Below are 21,180 nucleotides of genomic sequence, written 5' to 3' on the forward strand. Positions count from 1 at the left end.
ACATGTGTAGCACTGACATATATATGTACAGCCAAAACACCCATAAACATAAAATAAAAATAGTATTTTAAAATGGATATTCTTGTCATTGTACCCAGTACCTCTTGTCTGAACTTTTTTCTTCCTTTGTTTTTGTTTGTTTGTTTGTTTTTGTTTTTGTTTTTTGAGCTGAGGATCGAATCCAGGGCCTTGTGCTTGCCAGGCAAGCGCTCTACCACTGAGCTAAATCCCCAACCCTTTTTTCTTCCTTTGTAACAAGACTGTTTGAAAGGGTTGTCTATACTTACTTTCTCCAATTCTTCTATTTCTTAATTTTAAGAATTTTAATCCTTTATCTCATCCATTTTACCCTCATTAAGGGCATTAGTAATTTCTGTGTTTAGTTAAACAGTTCATATTCTTTTGTTTGTTTTCTTGAAACAGGGTTTCTCTGTATACCCACAATGGCTGTCCTGGATCTCGCTCTGTAGACCAGGATAGCCTTGAACCCACGGAGACCCACCTGCCTCTGCCTCCCGAGAGCTGAGATTATAGATGTGCGCCATCACTGCCCAGTTAGTTCTTATTTTTATCTGACTTACTAATTCTTTCCTTCATCCCGTTCTCCTGTCTTTTACTTATCTTCTAGAACATCTCCTAATCCTCAGTTATCATCTCCCTTCATTTCTTGCTCTTTCTCACCACTGCTGATTCCCTTTTTCCTGGCCCATCATGCCTCTAGCTGATGGCTTGATTTTTTTTTTTTTTCACTGCCTTCACTCATTTCTTTGGTGAGAGTATTTAGCTTATTTGCCTGAGGTACCCCAAATTTATACGCTGACAGTTCTTAGAACTGTAACCCCAGTCCAGACCTTTTTTTTCTAAACCCAGCTTTCTATATCCAGCTTCCTACCACATATCTTCTTTGCTTGCAAGTCTAGTAGGCATCTCAAAATTCACATTGCCAAAACTGAACTCACAGTTCTCCCACCTAAAATCTGTTCTTTCCACAACTTCCCTCTCTCAGAGGGAGCAGCTCCAGAGTTCCTTTTGCTTAGGCCAAAAACTTGGGCATCATTCTAGGGTCTTGCTTTCTCATAGTCTATATCCAACTGTTAATAAATCTTCTTGTCTGTGCCTTCAAAAGTCAGTCCGTCCTTCTTTCTTTCTCAAGGTCTCATTGTGTGTCTCTGGCCAGAACTCTCTATATGGACTCAGTTGGCTTCAAGCTCATAGAAATCTGCCTGCTTCTGCATCCTGAGTGCTACAATTAAAGGTGTGCACCATCACACCGGGACTAAAAGTCTGTACTTCCAAAATGCATCATGAGTCAACAGTTAGGGAATATAGTTCCATCATAGACTGCTTGCCTTGTATGCCCTGCTGTGCACAAGTCCCCTGTGCTCAATGCTTGTTCTACTGTGGTAACCTTTTTCTTCGCCAGTTCTGGCTCCTTGGACGATCCAAACTTGTCCATCTCTTAAGAGTATGGCAGATTCTGTTCCTCTCTATGAAGAATCTTGCCAGGACTCCTTATGTTACTTAGTCATTGTATAAAGTATCTATATAATTTGGACATATTGTCCACATACTGCTTTTCATTTGGTTCCAGCCAAATTAGCTTCCTTACTTGGAGGCCCCAGATCCTTGTGCCTAAAGGCTTTTGCTCTGGCTGTTTCCTTGGCCTGGAATAGCCTCCCATCATCTGTACCTCTGTGATGATAATACTTTCGTCTGCTCCCAGTCTGCCGGATTTCTTTTTCAAGGAGGCCTGCCCTGAACTCTTAAGTTAAATCTGCAGTCTGCATTCCTGCTCAGCTCCCAGCCTCACCGTCCTCCTTACCCTTGTTTCTTATTTATAGCCCTCTTCTCATCCTCTGCTCCAAGAGGTTAAGGTTCTATTCTGTTTGATTCATTGGCATAGCAGGTATCTAGAAAGGAACCTGACTTGTGATAGGCGCTCCATATGTATTTGTTGAATTGAATTCCATAATCCTGGGCTTGTACTTAGCTGATTTTTATCTTGGTTTCTAAGTCTCCTGGGCAGAATACATCAACTCTTCTCCATAGAATGTTCCTGAAGTGAATCTGTCCTGTCTGTTTAGCTCTGAAGTCCCATGGCCTGGTTTGTGGTTAATGGCTTGTTTTTGTTCTCTTGATCTATTTTTGTGTTTATGAACCTAGGTTTGGGTTTTGCTGTTTTGGTTTTGGTAGCCAGGTGATAGGCAGGAGGAATGTTCTCTGCCCTAGATCTGATCATTTTAAATTTCCTTGGAAATTAAAGTATGATTTTTACTGTAGACAAAGACGCCAACAGATTCCATTTATTGACCATCTACTACTTGCCAGGCTCTGTTAAAGTCAAAGACAAATAAGATAATAGGCCCTGTTGTCAAGGAGATGGTCTAACATGAGATACATGCATGGCAGGGCATGTGACATAGAGTGATCTTTCCAGTAATAGAACCCTACAGTACACGACCCAGTAAAGAATGACAGTTGGGTCTGGGATGGAGGGTGCAAGGGTAAACAAATACATAGGCATACATTTTTATTATTTTAAGTATGTGTCATGGCACCAAGAGCAAATCTGTTTGCAGTCCAATATTTTAAATGCAGCTTCATCTGCGTGGGAGAAATAGAAAAAGAGAAAGCCATATTCTTGTAGTTCTAGCTACTGAGGAGGCCAAAATATCAAAACACAGAAAGGGAAAGAAGAAAGTATAAATGAATAGGTTGTTTTCTCCCTAAAAGATAATTGTACTTCTTCTCAGGGGTTTGTTCAGGCCCTTTCTAAGGAGAATTCTTTCCTGTGGCTGCTGAAAGTACTAGTATTATTTTATGACAGGGATACTTTTCTCAAGACCACAATTAAAACAAAGTATCTTTTAAAAGTCCTGTAAAATGTGCATGAGTCTATTCCAGTGTTGGAAGGGCAGGGGCTATTTTGACCACGTGCTTAGTTTCTTCTCCAGCTGGAGCACAATCAGGATAGGAACCAGTTTTGTCCCCTCAAAGGGTTCTTGCAGTGGGGACAACATAGGTCTCTTCACTGCTTCTGCCCTGGGCTGCCCAGTTGTGTGTATCATTTGAGTGGGAGCCCACCTGGTTTGCTGTCTCTCTCTCTCTCTAGTCCGTTCTCAGTATTCCTACCAGTCGTTCAGTTTTAAACACAGACAGTCACCGTCCTTTGCTAAATCCTTGAAAGCTCTCCATTTGCCAGTTGCAGAGTCCCGCTCTTGAAAAATGTCATTGAAGCTGCCTCGTGATCTGTTAAGTCTTTGATTCTTACATAATCTCCCTTCGTGTCTTTGCATCCGTCTGTACCTTGTACCCTCGCTGTACCAACCAGTTATTTTGTCCTCCACCAAAAATAGACGAGGCAACTGCCATCATTTAGCGTGCTGTGTATTTTGCTTTAGGGTATGGACAGTGATTTGTTTTTCCTGTTATGTTTATTGCTGCTCCTCTAACACCTTGGAACATAGTAGGCACATAGTAAATTTGCATGCATGAACAAATATTTTAAAAAAGACCTATTTTTGTGTTACTATGCCAGGATTAATATTGAGTGCCTGCTTTGGGCTAGGTACTATGTTTCTCTTACTAATTTTCATGAAGTTGAAAATCTTAAAAGATATATATATATATAACATTTTAAGTGTGTTTGATGCATTGGTAGTTAATTAGTAGGTATCAGGATGGGAATGTAAGATTAATGTTATGTTCTTCTTTAGCCAGATTATGATGTGCTATGTATGTGCAGAAATTATATTCTAGCTAACACTTACTGTTTAGTGAGAAATAAGAGACCACTGTCTTTCTTTGATGGTTCGTCTATAAGTAGAAATCTCTATGCAGCTGGACCAGTTAGTTCTCTTTCTGTTCTTTGGCTATAAACACTGATTTACCATAGCTTACATTTCTGTAAGGAAAACCAGAAGGTTCCTTTTTAAAGTTGCTAATTCCCCTGCCCTTATTCTATTTCAAGTTGCAATTCAGTGCTTGGAGACAGTTTTTAAGATCAGTCCAGAAGATACACATCTAGCAGTTTCACAGCCTTTGACAGAAATATTCACAAACTCCGTCTGTAAGGTATGTTGGCATTTTTCTCTCTCTCAATGGTATTTGATGCAAGTATGATCCAGTTTTATCTTGGCCTATTTTTTGTTTGTTTGGTTGTTTTGATTTTTCAAGACAGGGTTTCTCTATGTATCCCTAGCTGTCCTGAAACTCAGGAGATCTACCTGCCTCTGCCTCCCAAGTGCTGGAATTAAAGGCATTCACCACCGTCGCCTGGCTTATCTTGGGCTCTTAATAGTTGAGGGGATAGGGCTACAAATAATCGGCTTCTTCCTGGATGTTACTTAGGAACTAAAATAAACCTCACCCAACGTGCTTTAGATGCTCCTATTAGCGGCTGTTCGCACAGTCTCACCTTGCCTTACTTTGAAGTCTTTCATGGTTTATTTTTAAATTTCCAGGATCTGTGGTGCTGGAGAGATGGCTCAGCAGTTAAGAGCACATACTGCTTGTGCAGAGGACCAGGGTTGTGTTCCCAGTGCCCACTTTGGGTGCTGCCGTCCTAATGCTGTACTCGATCGAGCTTTATCCCAGATGAGGAGTCTGGGAGCGATGCTGGCACACAAGGCGTTCGCTTCAGCTTTGTGTGGGTGTTGCTGACAGTACGTTTGGCTGAGTTTCCCACACTCTGTTTCTTGATGTTTCTAGAACGTGAAGGCAAGAGATCCTTCAAGTACTTGCAATGAAGATGGAATCTGGTAGTTTGTTTGGGCCTTAGAAAAGAGTAACGCAGGGCCAGGTGAACTCGCCAAGCAGATGAACTCCCATGGCAAGATGTGAGGAGTGACATGTTTCTGCTCTTTCTTTTGTCTCCATTTGGATTAAGATGAGCTGTTTGCTGTTTTCATTGTGTCTGAGCTGTGGCTTCCTGAGGCAGCCTGCTCCAGTTGCCAGATTAGACCATGGCTGAAGCAGGTCTTTATGCTCAGCTTCCCGAGGGCTGTGTGTCAGACAGCACTTGGAATTTGCTTGCTCTCAAGCTAGTGTCTCCACTGTCAGTACTGAAGGTAACTGCTAATAACCACGGTTTCTGTCTTCCAGGAACATCCAGTTGACTTGTGTACTCTACTTGAATAAAGCTCTTCAGCTGTAACTCCCTGGTTGCACTTAATTGTGAGAGATTTGTTGTATACTCTTTTTAAGTTGTGAATTTGGTTGAGACTGACTCCCTGTGACGTCTTCAGGATATTATTTGTGGTGGCATCATCCTTTAGTACCCAGGTCTACACCTGTGGCTCTATGGTCTACACCTGTGCTTCTCTCAGCCTATTAACACAGTACAGCAGAGAAAGTCTGAAGTGTGTCTGGAGCAGCATTGACATCATTATGACTAGCATTGACATCATTGTGATTAAAGAGTTTGTCTTGGGTTGGGCGGTGGTGGCGTATGCCTTTAATCCCAGCACTCAGGAGGCAGAGCCAGGTGGATCTCTGGGAGGTCGAGGCCAGCCTGGTCTACAGGGCGAGATCCAGGACAGGCACCAAAGCTACACAGAGAAACCCTGTCTCAGAAAGAGAGAGAGAGAGAGAGAGAGAGAGAGAGAGAGAGAGAGAGAGAGAGAGAGATTGTCTCAACAAATGTACTTGAATGTGGTATTAGCCACTTAAATTTTATGATTCTGCTTTTTCCTTTCTGCCCCTCAGTTTGGTTTATACATATATGAAATGGACTTGTTCCCTTTATTTAAAGTATGTAACAATTGCCAACACATTTTAAGGCATTCAAATTTTGTCAGTGAGTATGGTGAATTAATTTTCAGTGTAAAACGGTAATTACATTTTATAAGTTAGGGGGTGGGAAAAGAAAATATAATCAATTTTTCATTAGACCATTTTTTTCTGACCCACATTATTCATTTTTTTAAATTAATAAACTGCATAGGTTTGTTGGAAGTTGTAAAATGGAAGGCTAAAAGCAAGTTCTATAGAGCAATAGGGACCATGTCTTAGAATCATAGTTAAGCAGTGACTATTCATAAGTGTTCCACTTTGTTTTTGTGTCTTTTTAATTTAATATTTTAGGCTTCATATAGAAGACTTTGTCTGTTTGTTTGTTTGGTGTTTTAAAATTTTATTTGTTTATGTATCCTTATAGGTATGAGTGCTCTGTCTGCATGTATGTCTGAATGCTAGAAGGCGCCAGATCTCATTACAGATGGTTGTGAGCCACCATGTAGTTGCTGAGAATTGAACTCAGGACCTTTGGAAGAGCAGCCCTTGCTCTTAACCTCTGAGTCATCTCTCCAGCCCTGTTTGGTGTTTTTGTTGTTGTTGTTTGTTTTATTTCCAAGATAGGGTTTCTCTGTGTAACCCTGGCTGTCCTGGAACTCACTTTGTAGACCAGGCTGGCCTTGAACTTGGATCTGCCTGCCTCTGCCTCTGCCTCCCAAGTACTTGGATTAAAGGCACACGGCACCACTACCTGTTTTTTGTTTTTTGTTTTTTAAGATGAAAGTCAAATTCTTTGTCAGTGATTTTTCACTTCTCAATATTTATTTCTAGTTAGCAAAGTACATTTCCATGTTCCATTTGTCATTTTCCTTGAAACTTTAGTTCAGACAAAGGGTTGCCTTGTGTTTTAAATGTACTATGGTGGCATAAAAGCTACAGATTCTTTTTTTTTTTTTTTTTTCAATATTGTAGTCTCATTTTTAACTTTAGAGAAAAGATAGAAACAATATAATTTTTAAAAGGTCTCCCACAAATGCAAAGACACAGATGTTTCCATTGTTACTCCGAGTATGATTGAGTGCTCAGTTTATATTGATAAGCACCTCTGGATGAAATTTGTGCCTGAGAAGTTTGAGCATGGTGGTAGGTGCTGGTACAGAATTTCATGTGTTGTTCACCTTGCCTATTAGTTACTATTGACCATTGTTTAAAACATTGGACAATACAGAGACATATAAGGACGAGACTGAAGTGTTTATTTCCAAATATTAAAACTGTTAACTTTTGGGATATACCTTCCCAGTCTTAGTGTGTGAATCTGTGTGTGAGCATGTTTCTCCGTATCTTTAAATGACCATATTATAGATGCCCTTTTTATTGATAAACAGTAGTAAGACACACGACTTGAGATAACGAACACTCTGTTCCAGAAGTTTCTACTTCTAGTCTTGTTCTTTGTATAGCAGTTCCATAATTTGTGAGTGACATGGAATTCTGGCTATGGGGAAAACATTTGGGGGGTGGGGATAAAGAAAGCTGGACCTGTAATTCTAACTCCAAGGCAGGAGAATTATAGGTTTGATGCTCGTCTGGCCTATCAAGTGGGTTCAGGGATGGCCTAGGCATCTTAGTGTGAAAGACCCTATCTCCCAGTACTGTGAAAGGAGCAAAACCAGCAGACTGGTGGTGCAGTTCAGTGGTCATGCTCTAGTCTAGCATTTGGGAGGTCCTCGGGTGAATCCCAGAACTGGAAAAACAGTTGGTTCTCAGGCACCTATTATTTGCTAGAGAAGTTCAACAAATCGTATTGCTAATAAAAGTCCATGAGAGGACTTTCCCCCTTTTCTTGTCAACACTTAGTTAGGTGTTGCATTTAGTGAAATGGAATTACAGACGAGTTACTAAAAATGTGTGCAATTACTATTATTTATAGATTTCTGATGACTTTTTGTATAGCTAAAAAGAAGCACATTTTGATACCATTTCAGAATGACATTCTGCCCCTTTCAAACTCGGTGCCTGAAGATGTGGGAAAGGCTGACCAGTTGAAGGATGAAGGTAAATACTGCCTGCAGAGGTTACTGTCTGCCACTCTGGAGACAGCAACCTTGAGGGATAGCATTATGGTTTGTGCTGTCAGGTCTGCACTGTTGTAATCCCTGTGGCACTTGTGGTGCAGATGTGATGGGTAAGAGGCCTGGGACACAGAATGCCTTGTCAACGCCAAGGCAATCAAGACTAGCCAATCTCTTGTAAGCTTCGCCCAACAGAAATACTTTGTGGGCTGTTTACTTGGAACTGCATTTGCTATTTGACTCAATTTCTTCTTTATTTTTCATCGAAAAGAGGTCATTAATTTTCAGTGTTATTTTAACTTTCATATAATTAATGTTTTTAAAAAGGTTTGTGAGATTTATTCATGCATGCATATGGAATTTGTCTTGTTTGTTAACTAGTTTATTTGAGTACACTCTTGCTCTTCAATGTTTTTTCATTTCAGGATTACATTATAAAGTTCTGAGCTTTGGGCAAGTAGATTAGTCCCTGTTTCCAGTTTTGTTTCCTCTAAAAATGATATTATTGGAAGGCCACGAAGTCTTAAAATACGATGACCTCATAATTCTCACCTACAATAAAAGCAACACTCACTGCCACTTGAGTTGTGTTTCCAATGCTTTTATATCTCAGCAGTGCAGATACAAATACATTTTTCACGTTATACTTTCTAATTGGAGCAGGTTCACTGGGAGTTTCTCTCCCACTCGTGTTTTGCACTGTGTGAACACTTGAGGGGTGCTGTGCAGTCTCTACCACCATTTTATTGTGGCAGCTGGTTTAGTCCTGGTAGTAGCGTTGAGTACATGGAAAATTGAAATGTTATTTTTGTCCCTCATGCTGTTTGGCTCAGCATGGCAGCCCTGGGAAATGGTCATCCCTGAGGAGTTCTTTGTTTGCTTTTGTTTTGATGTAATGAGTGTTTAGGAGGATGTGGGTCAGAGGGAGCTGTAGCATGGGACTCCAATACAGCAGATGGAGAGACCGGCTTTCATCTTTAACCAAAGCCTCTTGTTCTTAGTTTTCACCAAGACACATGTGTCAGGCATGCTATAGGCCAAGGAAAAGTGTTAGCCACTCTGTCTAGATGGTGTTACGTATGTGAAAACGACTGGTCTTGGTTGGTTGTCGAGCCTAGGGGCATTCCAGACTGGCAGTGTACCCTCCCGGGGCATGGCTTTCAGATGGCTCATGTGCTTCTCGGGAGCAGAAGGAAGCAGGAAGGGCTTGAGGCTGCTGTCGTCGGATGGGGCTGTGAGAGTGGAAGGAGACTGCTTTGTGGGAGAAGAGCACACAACCGTCAAGTGCTAGGCCAGTGCTTTTTTCGCTGTGCGTGTCTACAGATTCCATTTGTAACCTGAATTTGCATATTGGCTATCTTACAGATGGAAGCTTTCTAATCTTTTACCTGTGTTACAGTATTTGCATGTATTTGTAATATCTATATACATATTACAGCACCTACACACTTAACATGGCTCACAGGAAAGACCTGCTAAAGTTTTTTTTTTTTTTTTTTTAAAGATTTATTTATTTATAATGTATACAGAAAAGGGCGCCAGATCTCATTATAGATGGTTGTGAGTCATCATGTGGTTGCTGGGAATTGAACTCAGGACCTCTGGAAAAGCAGTCAGTGCTCTTAACCTCTGAGCCATCTCACCATCCCAGACCTGGTAAAGTTTTAATGCTGATGATGGTAAAATGCTACCCCGAGGCACAAAGGTCCAACAGCAATGGCAAAACCCTCAACCAAGAGAGAGAAAGTCTTTGACAAAGAGATCTATTTAAATACTGCAGGCTAATGTAGTTAACTCTCTTCTTAATCATAAAAAGTTTGTTAGCCTTTTAGATTTCTTAAGAAGAGTGGCGGCACACTCCTTTAATCCCAGCACTCTAGAGGCAGAGGCAGGCAGATCTCTGTGAGTTCGAGGCCAGCCTGGTCTACAAAGTGAGTTCCAGGACAGCCAAGGCTACCCAGAGAAACCCTGTCTAAAAACAAACAAAACAAAAAGTTCTTTATATTAATGACTCTTGGAGGAAACTGCCTCAAATCAATTTATTAGAAACAGATTCCTTGAGCTATTGAGTTGCTCTTTCACTATGTGTATAACATTCAAAGATTTTACAAACCACTCACTACTCATTTTTACCCATTACTCAAATCCTCGTGGGCAGCAGCCTTTGCTTACCTTGGAAGCTTAACCACTCGCCTGTCCTTTACTCTGCCAGCTCCTGCTCTCTGAGGCTTATCCCTCACTTTCCTACTAAGCAGCTAAAGAACATGAACAGAAACATGGGGGATCGTAGAGCCCTGAGACATCAGTCCTTCATCCTCATCTCAGTTGTACCAATTTCAGTTCTAACCAGTGGTTCTTACCAACACACTGGACACCATACCCCTTCGTGTGATGCAGGAGCGGAGCTAGTCACAGGAAATCCCTTATTTTACTAGTTAAATTATTGCCCACTGTATGTGCAATTGCCTTTCCTGAAAAATCAGTCCTCAGCATGGCATCTGAAATCCTGTCTTCCTGGAAATTAATCTCCTACAATCTCCTTAAAATAATTCTATCCCTTTTCAAAAGGATATTATCTGCTAAAGACATATTAGCACAATTGGCTTCACTAGCTTCCTCTCAGCAGCCTGCCCAGCATGGCTGCCCCGAGCTGAGTGTGTGCAGAAGGGAAGAGGGGAAGGTCGGGTCTGGCTTGAGGTGGTGGCTGAGGAGAAAGGGAGGAATGTAGACCGCTCTGAATAGGAGCGGAGTGAGAGATGGAGGAGAGACTAGGTAGGTGTCTATGACGTAGTCACGATGATTGCCTTTACCCCCACCACCTGGATTCTGTGAGTTATGCAAACATTCATCTCCATGACTCCACATTGTCTAGATGATTCAAACACCATGAAACTAAGAACAGTGGCCCTATGATAAAATCGCCCCCAGTGTGGCTGAAAAGCGCTGAGTGGGACCTTCATGTTATTGTCGTTTCTATGGTTGAAGCGTCTCTGTCAGATTGCACATCTTCATGCTTGGTGTTCACAGTACCTGTCATTGATCTGATTGCAGGCAACAACCACATGAAAGAGGGAAACTACGCTGCTGCGGTGGATTGTTACACACAGGCAATAGAATTGGACCCCAATAATGCGGTTTATTACTGCAACAGGTAAAGCGGCTCCATGTCAGTGCGCTCAGTCTGGGATTCACAGCTCTGAAAGGCACATGTCAAATACGCTGGTTTAGAAAAATTCCAAAGTACAGGAAAGAAGGAGAAAAAAAATAAAAAGAAAGCCGATAGCTTCATTCAGGGAGCACCAGACTTAATATTCTTTTAGAATATTTTGTCTTACAGAAGCGCAGTCAATTTTAGATTCAGCTTTGTTCACTGGACATGCAATAATTGTGCCTTTTTTTTTTTTTTAAGATGGGGGGCGGGGTTGTCTCATATAGGTCGGATTAATCTAGAACTTCCTGTGTAGCTGATGATAGCCTTAAACTCTGGTCCTCCTGCTTCAGCTTCTGGAGTTCTGGGTCAAATCTACCACACCCAGTTCATGTGGTGCTGGGAATTGAACAGGGTTTTGTACATACTGGACAAGTACTTCTCCAACTGTGGTACATGTCCTAACTCGTGCTAAGTTTTTGAAATTCTTTACAAACATTATTTAAATAGACATCGTTACCTTTTGTTCCCATTTGTATTTCCAGCACCTATAACTGGGGCTAGCAAACCAGCATTTAGTGTTGTATTTGAATAGGTGGGTGGACTGTATCTTGTATTTAACCTTTTATCTACCATGGCTCTAAGATTGTTTCCATTTTTTTCAATGTCATCTAGATTCGGTGAACATCTGTGTTTCTAATGTTTTTTCCCTGGACTTTAGATCTATCCATAAAAATGCATTTGGTTGGCTTACCAGTTACAAACATTTAAAAAATTGCAAGTAACTGAAAAATTATTCTACTTTTGTTTCCTGCCCTAGGGATAAATGTGTCTATTTTTGACATGCTCTTTATGAGCATTAGGTTCCCTAATTATTAATTATCACTATTTTACTAGTGTTTTCATATAAATTATTGTACTTCATATTTACTGGCTAGTCAGGGCATTTTTTAAAATGTTGGTTATGTGTGGTTAGGGTTCTTCTAAAGTTTCTTATTTCTTGTTTTAATTATTATTGTATGTGTATGATGTGTATATGTTTGAGAGAGTGAGGGTACACACGTGAATGTGGAGGTCAAAGGCCAGCTTTCAGGAGCTTGTCTTCTCCTTCTCATGGGGGTCCAGTGATGGTATTCAGCTCAGCATTTGCATAGTAGTTACTCTTATGTGCTGAGCCATCTCACTTTTTAAGGTTTTAAAATTTTTATTCTGCGTATGTGTGTGTCTTAGTTTGTGTTTTTATTGCTGTGCAGAGACACCATGACCATAACAACTTTTACAAAGAGAATATTTAATTGAGGGGCTTGCTTCCAGTTTCAGAGGTTCAGTCCAGTATCATCATGACAGGGAGCATGGCAGTGTGCAGGCAGATGTGGTTCTGGAGCTAGGCCTTGCAGGCAACAGGAAGTCGACCGAAAATCACACTGAGGGAATCTTGAGCAAAAGACACCTGAAAGCCCGCCCCCACAGTGACACACTTCCTCCAACAAGGCCACACCTCCTAATAGTGCCTCTCCATTTGGGGGCCATTTTCTTTCAAACCACCACAGGGTGTGTGAGCGGGTGTGCACTTGTGTGCGTGTGTACTTGTATGTGGAACTCAGAGTTGACTTTGGGTTTCTCCCTCTATTGCCCTCTGCTCTCTTTTGAGTGTCTCTCGCTGAATTTAAAGCTCACAGACGCTGCTACACCGGCTGGCCAGCGAGCCCGAGGTTTGCCCACTCATTGTGGGGGTTACAGGTGCTTGCTGCCACACCTGGATCAGTCATTGGTGCTAGCATCTGGCAAAGAGGGAAACTGCACTTTTATTGCAGATTCCTTCTTGGCATAGGCTCCAAATGATTCTTGTAAATGCCCATGTTGCCTTCGGGTAATACGAGTATTTTTCTGACTTTCATTTAGAATACTATACTCATCTGCTAAAACCAAAACCAAAACCAAACAGCATCAGGAGGTACGGATCTCAGTGTGTTGGAGGCCATCCTGGTCTACATAATGAGTTCCAGGCCAGCCCAGATATACATAGTGAGGCCCTGTCTCAAAAAAAACCAAACCAAATCAAAACAAAAGCCACCAAAATAATTTTAGGGAGATGTAAGTGTAGAATTATTGCTTATGTCATTTTTTAAAATTTTTTATTTATTTATTATGTATGCAGAAGAGGGTGCCAGATCTCATTACACATGGTTGTGAGCCACCATGTGGGTGCTGGGAATTGAACTCAGGACCTCTGGAAGAGCAGTCGGTGCTCTTAACCTCCGAGCCACCTCTCCAGCCCACTTATGCCATTTCTTTAGCAGTTTTGCTTTTAGCTTAAGAGAAGGCTAGCTAGCATTGTTTGCACAAAAGATTGGTGAGTCTCTCCACCAAGTAGTAATGAAGTCACTTTTGAACACGCTTTGAGCACACTTCTGTGCACACCTGTAATCCCAGAACTCAGGAAGGCTCAGACAGAAATATCATAAATTTGAGTCCAACCTGGGCTGCACAGTATGCCCCTGTCTCACAAAGAAAAGGAGGAGGAAAAAGAGAAGAAACCTTGTTGTTTAGGCTTCTGATTTTGTCCTTAATGTATAGTTATTTGTGGAAGGGTTGGCTCCATAAAGAACTGAATGAGCTGTACCGGGAACCTCCATTTTATTTGTTTACAAACACGTAAAAAAACCAATGAATCATTCTATCTCAGAACAGAAAACCCAAAAATAAATTGAGGAAGAGGACTTCTCCCAAGCTACGTTTTGATATTTGAATCACAGATTTTGTAACTAGATAAATATACATAATGTTTTAATTTAATTCAGTAGATGAGACCTTGAAAATAAATTTCAGAGTATCATGAGATATTATGACATGTTATAAATATTACTGTAAAATTGCTTGGTTATAGAGTACAGTAAGCCACATACTTGTTATATATGAAAAATGCAAGCCTAAGTAAATAGTTCATTTTTCATGAGATTAGAATTCACTAATAATCATATGTCTGCTACAACTGGCTTAGAGATTTTGGGAGATATCTATTCTTGCTTTTAATTACTGTTAAACTGAAATGAATGAATACACTTCTCTTTTGAATTTAAATGGGCTCTTTCCCCTGAGGAGTTCAGTAATAGAACGTGCTGTTGAATATTAAACAGTTAGAAAGGTTTATTTGTCTATTTAACACAAATGCTGAATAAAACTTCAGGGGAATTTTATGGATTTGGGGGTTACAGGCTGCTATAACCTCGCCAACTACCACTTCCATTTTTCTTGGCCACCTGGCTGCTTAGAATTGGAGGCTCAGACTCCCAGGTAGGAGCCTGGTTCTCCACACCCCATTTCACAGTTTAATGCTCATTAAAATGTTCCGCAGCCACCAAGTGCACTGGGATGAGCTACACTTTACTTTGTCATGATGTGCTACTCTGGCATTTACCTTCTAGTTTGGCTTTGAAGGATTCTGGTGATAGGCTCACTTCAGATACAGGAGTCCTTCTTTGTCCTTTTGGTTGGAAGCCTAGCCTTCAATGGATGAGTCATCTTTCTAGCCCATGAGTCCTTCTTTGAATGCCTACGGTTTTTTTTTTCTTGAGCATCTATCATTTACCACACATATGTAACGCTTACATAGGTTTAGCATGTTTTCCCTCATGCTAGATGCGGATTTGTATTCTTTCTTACCACAAAGAGCAGAGATTGGGGCGTATCTTGTATACACTGTAACAGTAGCACTGTGCCTCCCAGGAACTCACACAGTTTTGCCTGGTAAACAGAGAGCTATTAGAGAAATCTAAGACATTTCCAGTGATATCGAAGCAAGTAGATTACCTACCGCCTTAACACCTGTGCCCATAAAACAACAAATGATGGCATGTGGGCACTTTACAGTGTGTCTTCTGTTTCTGAAAACACTTGGTGTTCACATTTCTTCTGTGTTGGATGCTGGGTCTGTTACTCTTTTTCTAGTAGGCTCTTGCTATTGGGATAGATGGTTGAATCACCTAAGATTCAAATGGAATAAAAGATACAAGAAGGAGAAAGGGAATTGTATGGAATTAAACGTGGGTGGTGAGGAGAGAGTTGGAAGCAGTTTGGAAAGACATAGAATCTGGATGGACAGAAGAGAATGGAAGACATTTCTGGATGGAGAGTGGTGTTTCAAATGCAGAAGTGGGGGCTGGGGCAATGGCTCAGTTGGCAAAGTACCCGCTGTGCAAGCATGAGGGCCTGAGTTTGATCCCCAGAACCCACATTTTTAAATAATCCAGGTGCCACAGTGCATATTTGTACTTTCAGGGCTGGAACCAGAGATAGGTAGGACCTAGGGGCTTGCTTGGCGAGTCAGCACAGGCTAGCTGGCGGGTTCCAGGCTAGTGAGAGATCATATCTCAAAAAGGAAGGTGGATGGCACCTTGTCGTCCCCCCCCCCCCCCCCGCCACCCTGTGTGCCTGCGCACAGGGTAAAGTTCAGAACCATCAGAGCATTGTGACAGAGATGGCTAGTACCACCATCTAGTCGCTTTAGTTCTGAGAAGGATGGGAATAGGAGCCTATCATTTTACATTTTGCTTTTTTTTTTTCTAGCTGATTTCTAAAGTAAGCCCACTGAGATACTTGATCAGTGAATCTCAGCTCTTCTACTCACTTGCTGTGTGACCTTTGAGCACTCACTCATCCTTTGTAAGAACCTGGCTCCCTCCTTCCTTCTTCCTCCCTTCCTCCCTCCCTCCCTCCCTCCCTTCCTTCCTTCCTTCTTTTTGTTTTCCCAACACAGGATTTCTCTGTATAGCCCTGGCTGTCCTGGAACTCACTTTGTAGACCAGTCTGGCCTCAAACTCAGAGATCCGTCTGCTTCTGCCTTTAGGATTAAAGGCGTGTGCCACCACCACTTGCTGATAATCTGTTTCTTTAGTTGTAAAATAAACATGATACTAGCCACTTCAAAGTGCCCTGTTAGGGGTGGTAATAGATACAAAGAGCCTAGCTAGACCTAGACTTCAAATATTTCTTTCAAAATACATTGTTGCTAGGCATGATGGCACAAGCCTTTAATCTCAGCACCCAGGAGGTAGAGGCAGGCAGATCTCTGTGAGTACCAGGCCAACCTGGCCTACATAGTAAGTTCCAGGACAGCTGGGGATACATTGTGAGCTCTTGTCTCTAAATAAATAAGAGTGTAACACAGGTGACACACACCTATAATCAGTACAGAGACTGGGGCAGGACCTTCTTCAGGGTGAGGCTATCTGTGCTGCAGGGCAGGTTTGATGTGAGCCTGAGTTATATAGTGAAACCTCCTCCAAAACAAAACCAAACTCAGGCTGGAGAGGTGGCTCAGCAGTTAAGAGTACTGACTGCTCTTCCAGAGGACCCGGCTTCAATTCCCAGCACCCACATGCAGCTCACAACTGTCTGTAACTCCAGTTCCAAATAATTGGGCACCCTCATATAGACATACATCATAGACAAAACACCAATGCACATAAAATAAATCTTAAAAAAAATTGAAATCCTAAATCAACTAAATGACCCCCTGCAAAACTAAAAACAGCTTTTTTTCAGTTATAAGAATAGGTTTTGTAGGGGCTGGAGAGATGGCTCAGAGGTTAAGAGCACTGACTGCTCTTCCAGAGGTCCTGAGTTCCATTCCCAGCAACCACATGGTGGCTGACAACCATCTGTAATGAGATCTGGCACCCTATTCTGTATACATAATAATAATAAATAAATACATCTTTTAAAAAAAGAATAGGTTTTGTTATAACAATTATTGATGGCTGAGGAAATGTACACTAGCTATGAGTTTTTCTGCCCTATTTTCTGTACAAAGAGAACACAAGTGATATTCATGCTTTTGTTCTAAAGGTGAGGGAAGGGAAGGTGTCTACAAACATGGCCTATCTGCCTGCATTGTGGTTCTGAAGTTCATAGTTCCTGCTCCGTGACCAGACAGTGGAAGCATAGTACAGACACGTTGTCATGAGTGCAGATGTTGACATGTTTGGCTTCATCCATGGGAGACTCCAATGCATCCTGGTTTTGCTTTCTTTGCAGGCCTCTGAGCTGCATAAATCCACCTTAGCTTATAGTCTGTGACCTAAAGCTGTTAGGATTGAAGCATAGGACTGTCCAGAGGGCTCCTCATGGAAAGGTGCTAGCCAACAAGCCTGATGACCTGAGTTCAGTCCTCACAGTGCCTGCTGTAGGAGGAACCACCCCCAAACGTTGTCCTCTGAACTCCATGTGTGTCCTGTGGCATGTGTGTGCCCACAAACATAGACACACATGCACGCAACACACACACACTCTCCTGAGCTGGATCTCCTGGCTTTGTTCCCCACTGTCAGCACGGGAGGATAGTGATCAGAGACTCTTCAGTCATGCTCCTTTTTCCCATATGCCTTTTAAATTTTAAAAAGAAGCTAAAGGTGGAACAGGCTGGGGCTGCAGCTGAGTGGTAGAGTGCTTGTCTATCATGTTCGAAGACCTGGACTAGTGCCCAGTACCACATCTGACTCCTCACATGTACAGTTTTTTTTTTTTTCCATTGAGAAAAAAGATGGTATGTTAACTTTTTAAACAAGCTCTAAACTTTTATGATCTTGTTCTAAGACGGAAGGGCCTCAGTTAAGCAGTTTGAGGGTTGACAGAGAAGTGGACTCGAAGCCACCTTTTCTGAGAAGCATGGTAACATATACTTGTAATCCCAGCTCTAGAGAGATTCAGGCCTGAAGAAGGAGAGTTCAAGACCAGCCTGGCTACATAACGAGATAGTGACTCAAAATGGCAGCTGAAAATCAAAATGCAAAGTCAAAGATGAAAAAAAAAAAATCTTTTCTCACCTCTCTTTCTCCCTCCCTCCCTCCCTCTTTTTTTTTTTTTAATTGTTTTAAGACAAGGTCTTATATAGCTCAGACTAGCCTTGAATTCACTATGTGCCTAAAGCTGGCCTTGAATTTCTGATCCTCCTGCCTCCGCCTCCTGAGTCCTGGGATGATATCATCAACTTTTGCCATTGCTTCTTTATAGTGAGCTAGCCTTTTCTCTTCCCCCTCCCTGCCCTGGACTCTAGCACTGTTGAGAGCAAGGATGGTGTTTCACTATTGCTGTATCCATTATTCTCAGAAAGTGTCTGTGTCCCTGCAGGTCCCCCACAGATGCATTACTTGCCTAGTATGTGCAAAGATCTGGGTTTGATACTCGGTTCCAGCGGAGTTAGAATGTTGCCTTAGGAGAAGCCTGGAGTGGTCATGCAGGGGAGAGCAGGAGGCAGGCACATACAAACTCCAGGCGGAGTGCTTCATTTACAGCCAGAGCAGGCACACAGTTAAGTTTTCTCTTCACCTTCGACTTCTCAGGAAGTGTCAGTTCTAGAAGAGATTCTGGTTAGTAGGTTTGTAATGATCAGTTCAGCTACTTGAGTTGGCAGGGTTTCAGGCATTGGTTCACCGTCTGAACTGGTTTTCTTTGTGCAGCTTAAACCTTGGGCAGAATACACTAGTAGGTACGAACTCTGAACATCACCAGTGTATGAGAGTTTTCTATGGTGGTCAGAAATGGAGTTATCTCTGAGGATGCACTTCATCCCTTCCTTACCGTAATGGCACAGAGTTTTAGTTATGATGTTTTATAGGTTAGAAGGTCAAATTGGGCAACAACATGAGGTCTTTTCCTTTTCTTTCTTTTCTTTTTTTCCTTGAGACGGGGCCTCACTGTATAGTCCTGGAACTTGCTATGTGGATCAGGTTATCCTTAAACTCACATAAATCTGCCTCACCAATGCTGAGATTAAACGCATACATTACCATGTCTAGTGAAAGTATGAGTCTCTTGTTGTTTCAAAATCTACTTTCTGGATTATTTGTGTGCCAGCCATTAATATGCACATTAGTTGTGAAGACTGATCTCCAGTATTGTTACCAGAACTAATCTACACTAGATGTGATTATTTCTTACAGAAAATTTGGAAGATCTATATTCCCAGTTCAATGTCTAGGATTATCAGTGTCACTTTTAGCTGCCTGTCCAAAGGACTGGTTTTATAGAACACTATTCATGGATAGCTAACTAACATTTGGCCGTTGACTTTGAACATTCATTGTTGATGGAATACAATAGTGGTTGTATAAGTCAGGGTTCTCTAAAGGAGCAGAACTAATGGAATGAAAAAAAAATTCCCTCTGTGTGTGTGTGTGTGTGTGTGTGTGTGTGTGTGATTTATTAGAATGGCTTATGTAGTAGAATATTATTTTAAGGTGTGTTACTTTTGTTTATGTTGCACGTGTTCAACTCTGTGAAGCTGTGTTACTGTGCCTGTCTAAAACAGCTGATGGTCTAATAGAGAACTGAATGGCCAATAACAAGGCAGGAGAAAGGATAGGCAAGGCTGGCAGGCAAAGAGGATAAATAGAAGGAGAAATCTGGGAGGAAATAAAAAAAGGAGAAGAGAAGTAGAAGATCTGGGAATGAGAGAGGAAGGGAGAGGACTCCAGGGGCCAGCCACCCAGCTAGCTACACAGCAAGCCACAGAGTAAGAATAAGATTTACAGAAGTAAGAGAACAGGAAAAGCCCAGAGACAAAAGATAGATGGGTAATTTAAAGTTAAGGAAAGCTGGCAAGAAACAATCCAAGCTAAGGCTGGGCATTCATAATTAAGTATAAGCCTCTATGTGTGATTTATTTGGGAGCTGGGTGGCGGGCCCCCCCAAAGAGTGAAATACGAACAACAACAGGCTTAGAGGCTGTGGTCTGAGTAGCCCAACAATGCTGTCTCCTGATAGAAAGGCTAAGAATCGAGTACTTGTTCAGTCCCGGAGACTGGATGTCTCAGCAGTCCCAGTCTGGTGCTGGAGTCCCAAGGAAGTCACAGAGAGCTGCCCATTTTCAGTCTGTGTTGGAATTCCAAAGAAGTGAATTCTTACACCAGCAAAGAATGCCTCAGGAACAAGATAGATGAACTTGCTAACAAGAATGAGGAAAAAGCAAGTTTCCTTCTTTCACGTCCTTTTGTGGAGGCCACATCCTCTGATGAGGTCAGTGAGGAGCATGGTGTTTTAGTCATAGCTGGTGAGCTGTCTCAGTGGGTGAAAATGCTTACTTCACAAGGCTGGTGATCCCAAGCATCTGAGCTCAGATCCTAGAACCATATAGTGCTAGCATCTGAATTCCCAGCATGCCCTTGGGGGTAGGAGGGGAGGCCGGAAACTCTCCAGAAGCTCAGAGCCAACTGCCCTGCTTTATGAAGTTGAAGGAGACCATGTCTCAAGGTCAAAGGTGAGGGTGTCTGCCACACACGAACATACATAGGTAGACATGTACACACACACACACACACACACACACACACACCACACATACACACACACACACATACACACACACATACACACACACACACACACACACACACACACACACACACACACCCATTTTCATCAGTTCTCTTGTTTCCATGAGTGTTACTAGAAAGGCTTGGAAGTCCCTAATGAAATTACCATTGGTTAGTTTCAAGGAAGACAGAAGGTCGACTGGGTAGTTAAACAAACAAAAAGTTTGGGCCATTTAGATGACAAACGTTAAGTATAAGAGAAGAAAAAAGGTAGCAATAATGAGAGCAGTGCTTCTCAGGTTGTGGGTGAGCTTAGCAAGCCGGGGAGACTGGGAGATGTTTGTTGTGGACTTTTGCTGTAGACTCAAGAACCTGAAGGAATCCAAGTCAATTTCAGAGTTTGTAACTATTTCCCCGCCAAGGGCTTCCTGCCTGTATTATTAGAATGACCTTAAGGTTTTGGAGGTACAGTGTTTGGAGGGTCACAACATGTCCTTGGAGGGTCATGGGAACCTAAGGTGTGATCGCCTGCTCTGGCTCTGCTGCCTGAGCTCATACAACTTTCTCTCTGCTGCTGATACTTCTTGTTGACCTCTGAGGATGAAGCTTAGGGCTTCTCCCTTTCCTCCCCATTTCTCATCTGCGGGAACTCTTCCTACTTGGCATTGTTATTATTATTGGCAGGTCATAATTACTAAGATGTTTACCGAGGCAGATGCTGTGTTCCTAGAGTTGGCCTCTCCAGCCTTCTGCTGAAGTAGATTCTGAGGTCTTCTGTGGGAAGTTATAACCTTCGAGAGACTGGAAGAAACAAAGTTTAGTCTGTGTCAGAAGCAAATGGAGGAGAGAAAGTGTGAATGGGTTGAAGAATTTTGCTATGCGTTAACCTTCCTATTGAAGAGACCAATCCATC

General features: G+C 42.0%; 1 protein-coding gene across 1 annotated transcript in view; it reads left to right on the top strand.

The window, feature by feature from the left end:
• The window catches only part of Sgtb (small glutamine rich tetratricopeptide repeat containing beta), a 38,723-nt gene that overhangs the window by 4,661 nt on the left and 12,882 nt on the right, over nucleotides 1-21,180 (top strand). Inside the window, exons 3-5 of the mRNA XM_036207197.1 lie at nucleotides 3,971-4,074; nucleotides 7,722-7,791; nucleotides 10,860-10,959. Of these exons, the coding sequence (XP_036063090.1) occupies nucleotides 3,971-4,074; nucleotides 7,722-7,791; nucleotides 10,860-10,959 (274 nt within the window). The remainder of the gene's footprint in view (nucleotides 1-3,970; nucleotides 4,075-7,721; nucleotides 7,792-10,859; nucleotides 10,960-21,180) is intronic.

This window comes from Onychomys torridus, chromosome 15 (assembly GCF_903995425.1).
Source record: "Onychomys torridus chromosome 15, mOncTor1.1, whole genome shotgun sequence".
In the NCBI taxonomy this organism is placed as follows: domain Eukaryota; kingdom Metazoa; phylum Chordata; class Mammalia; order Rodentia; family Cricetidae; genus Onychomys; species Onychomys torridus.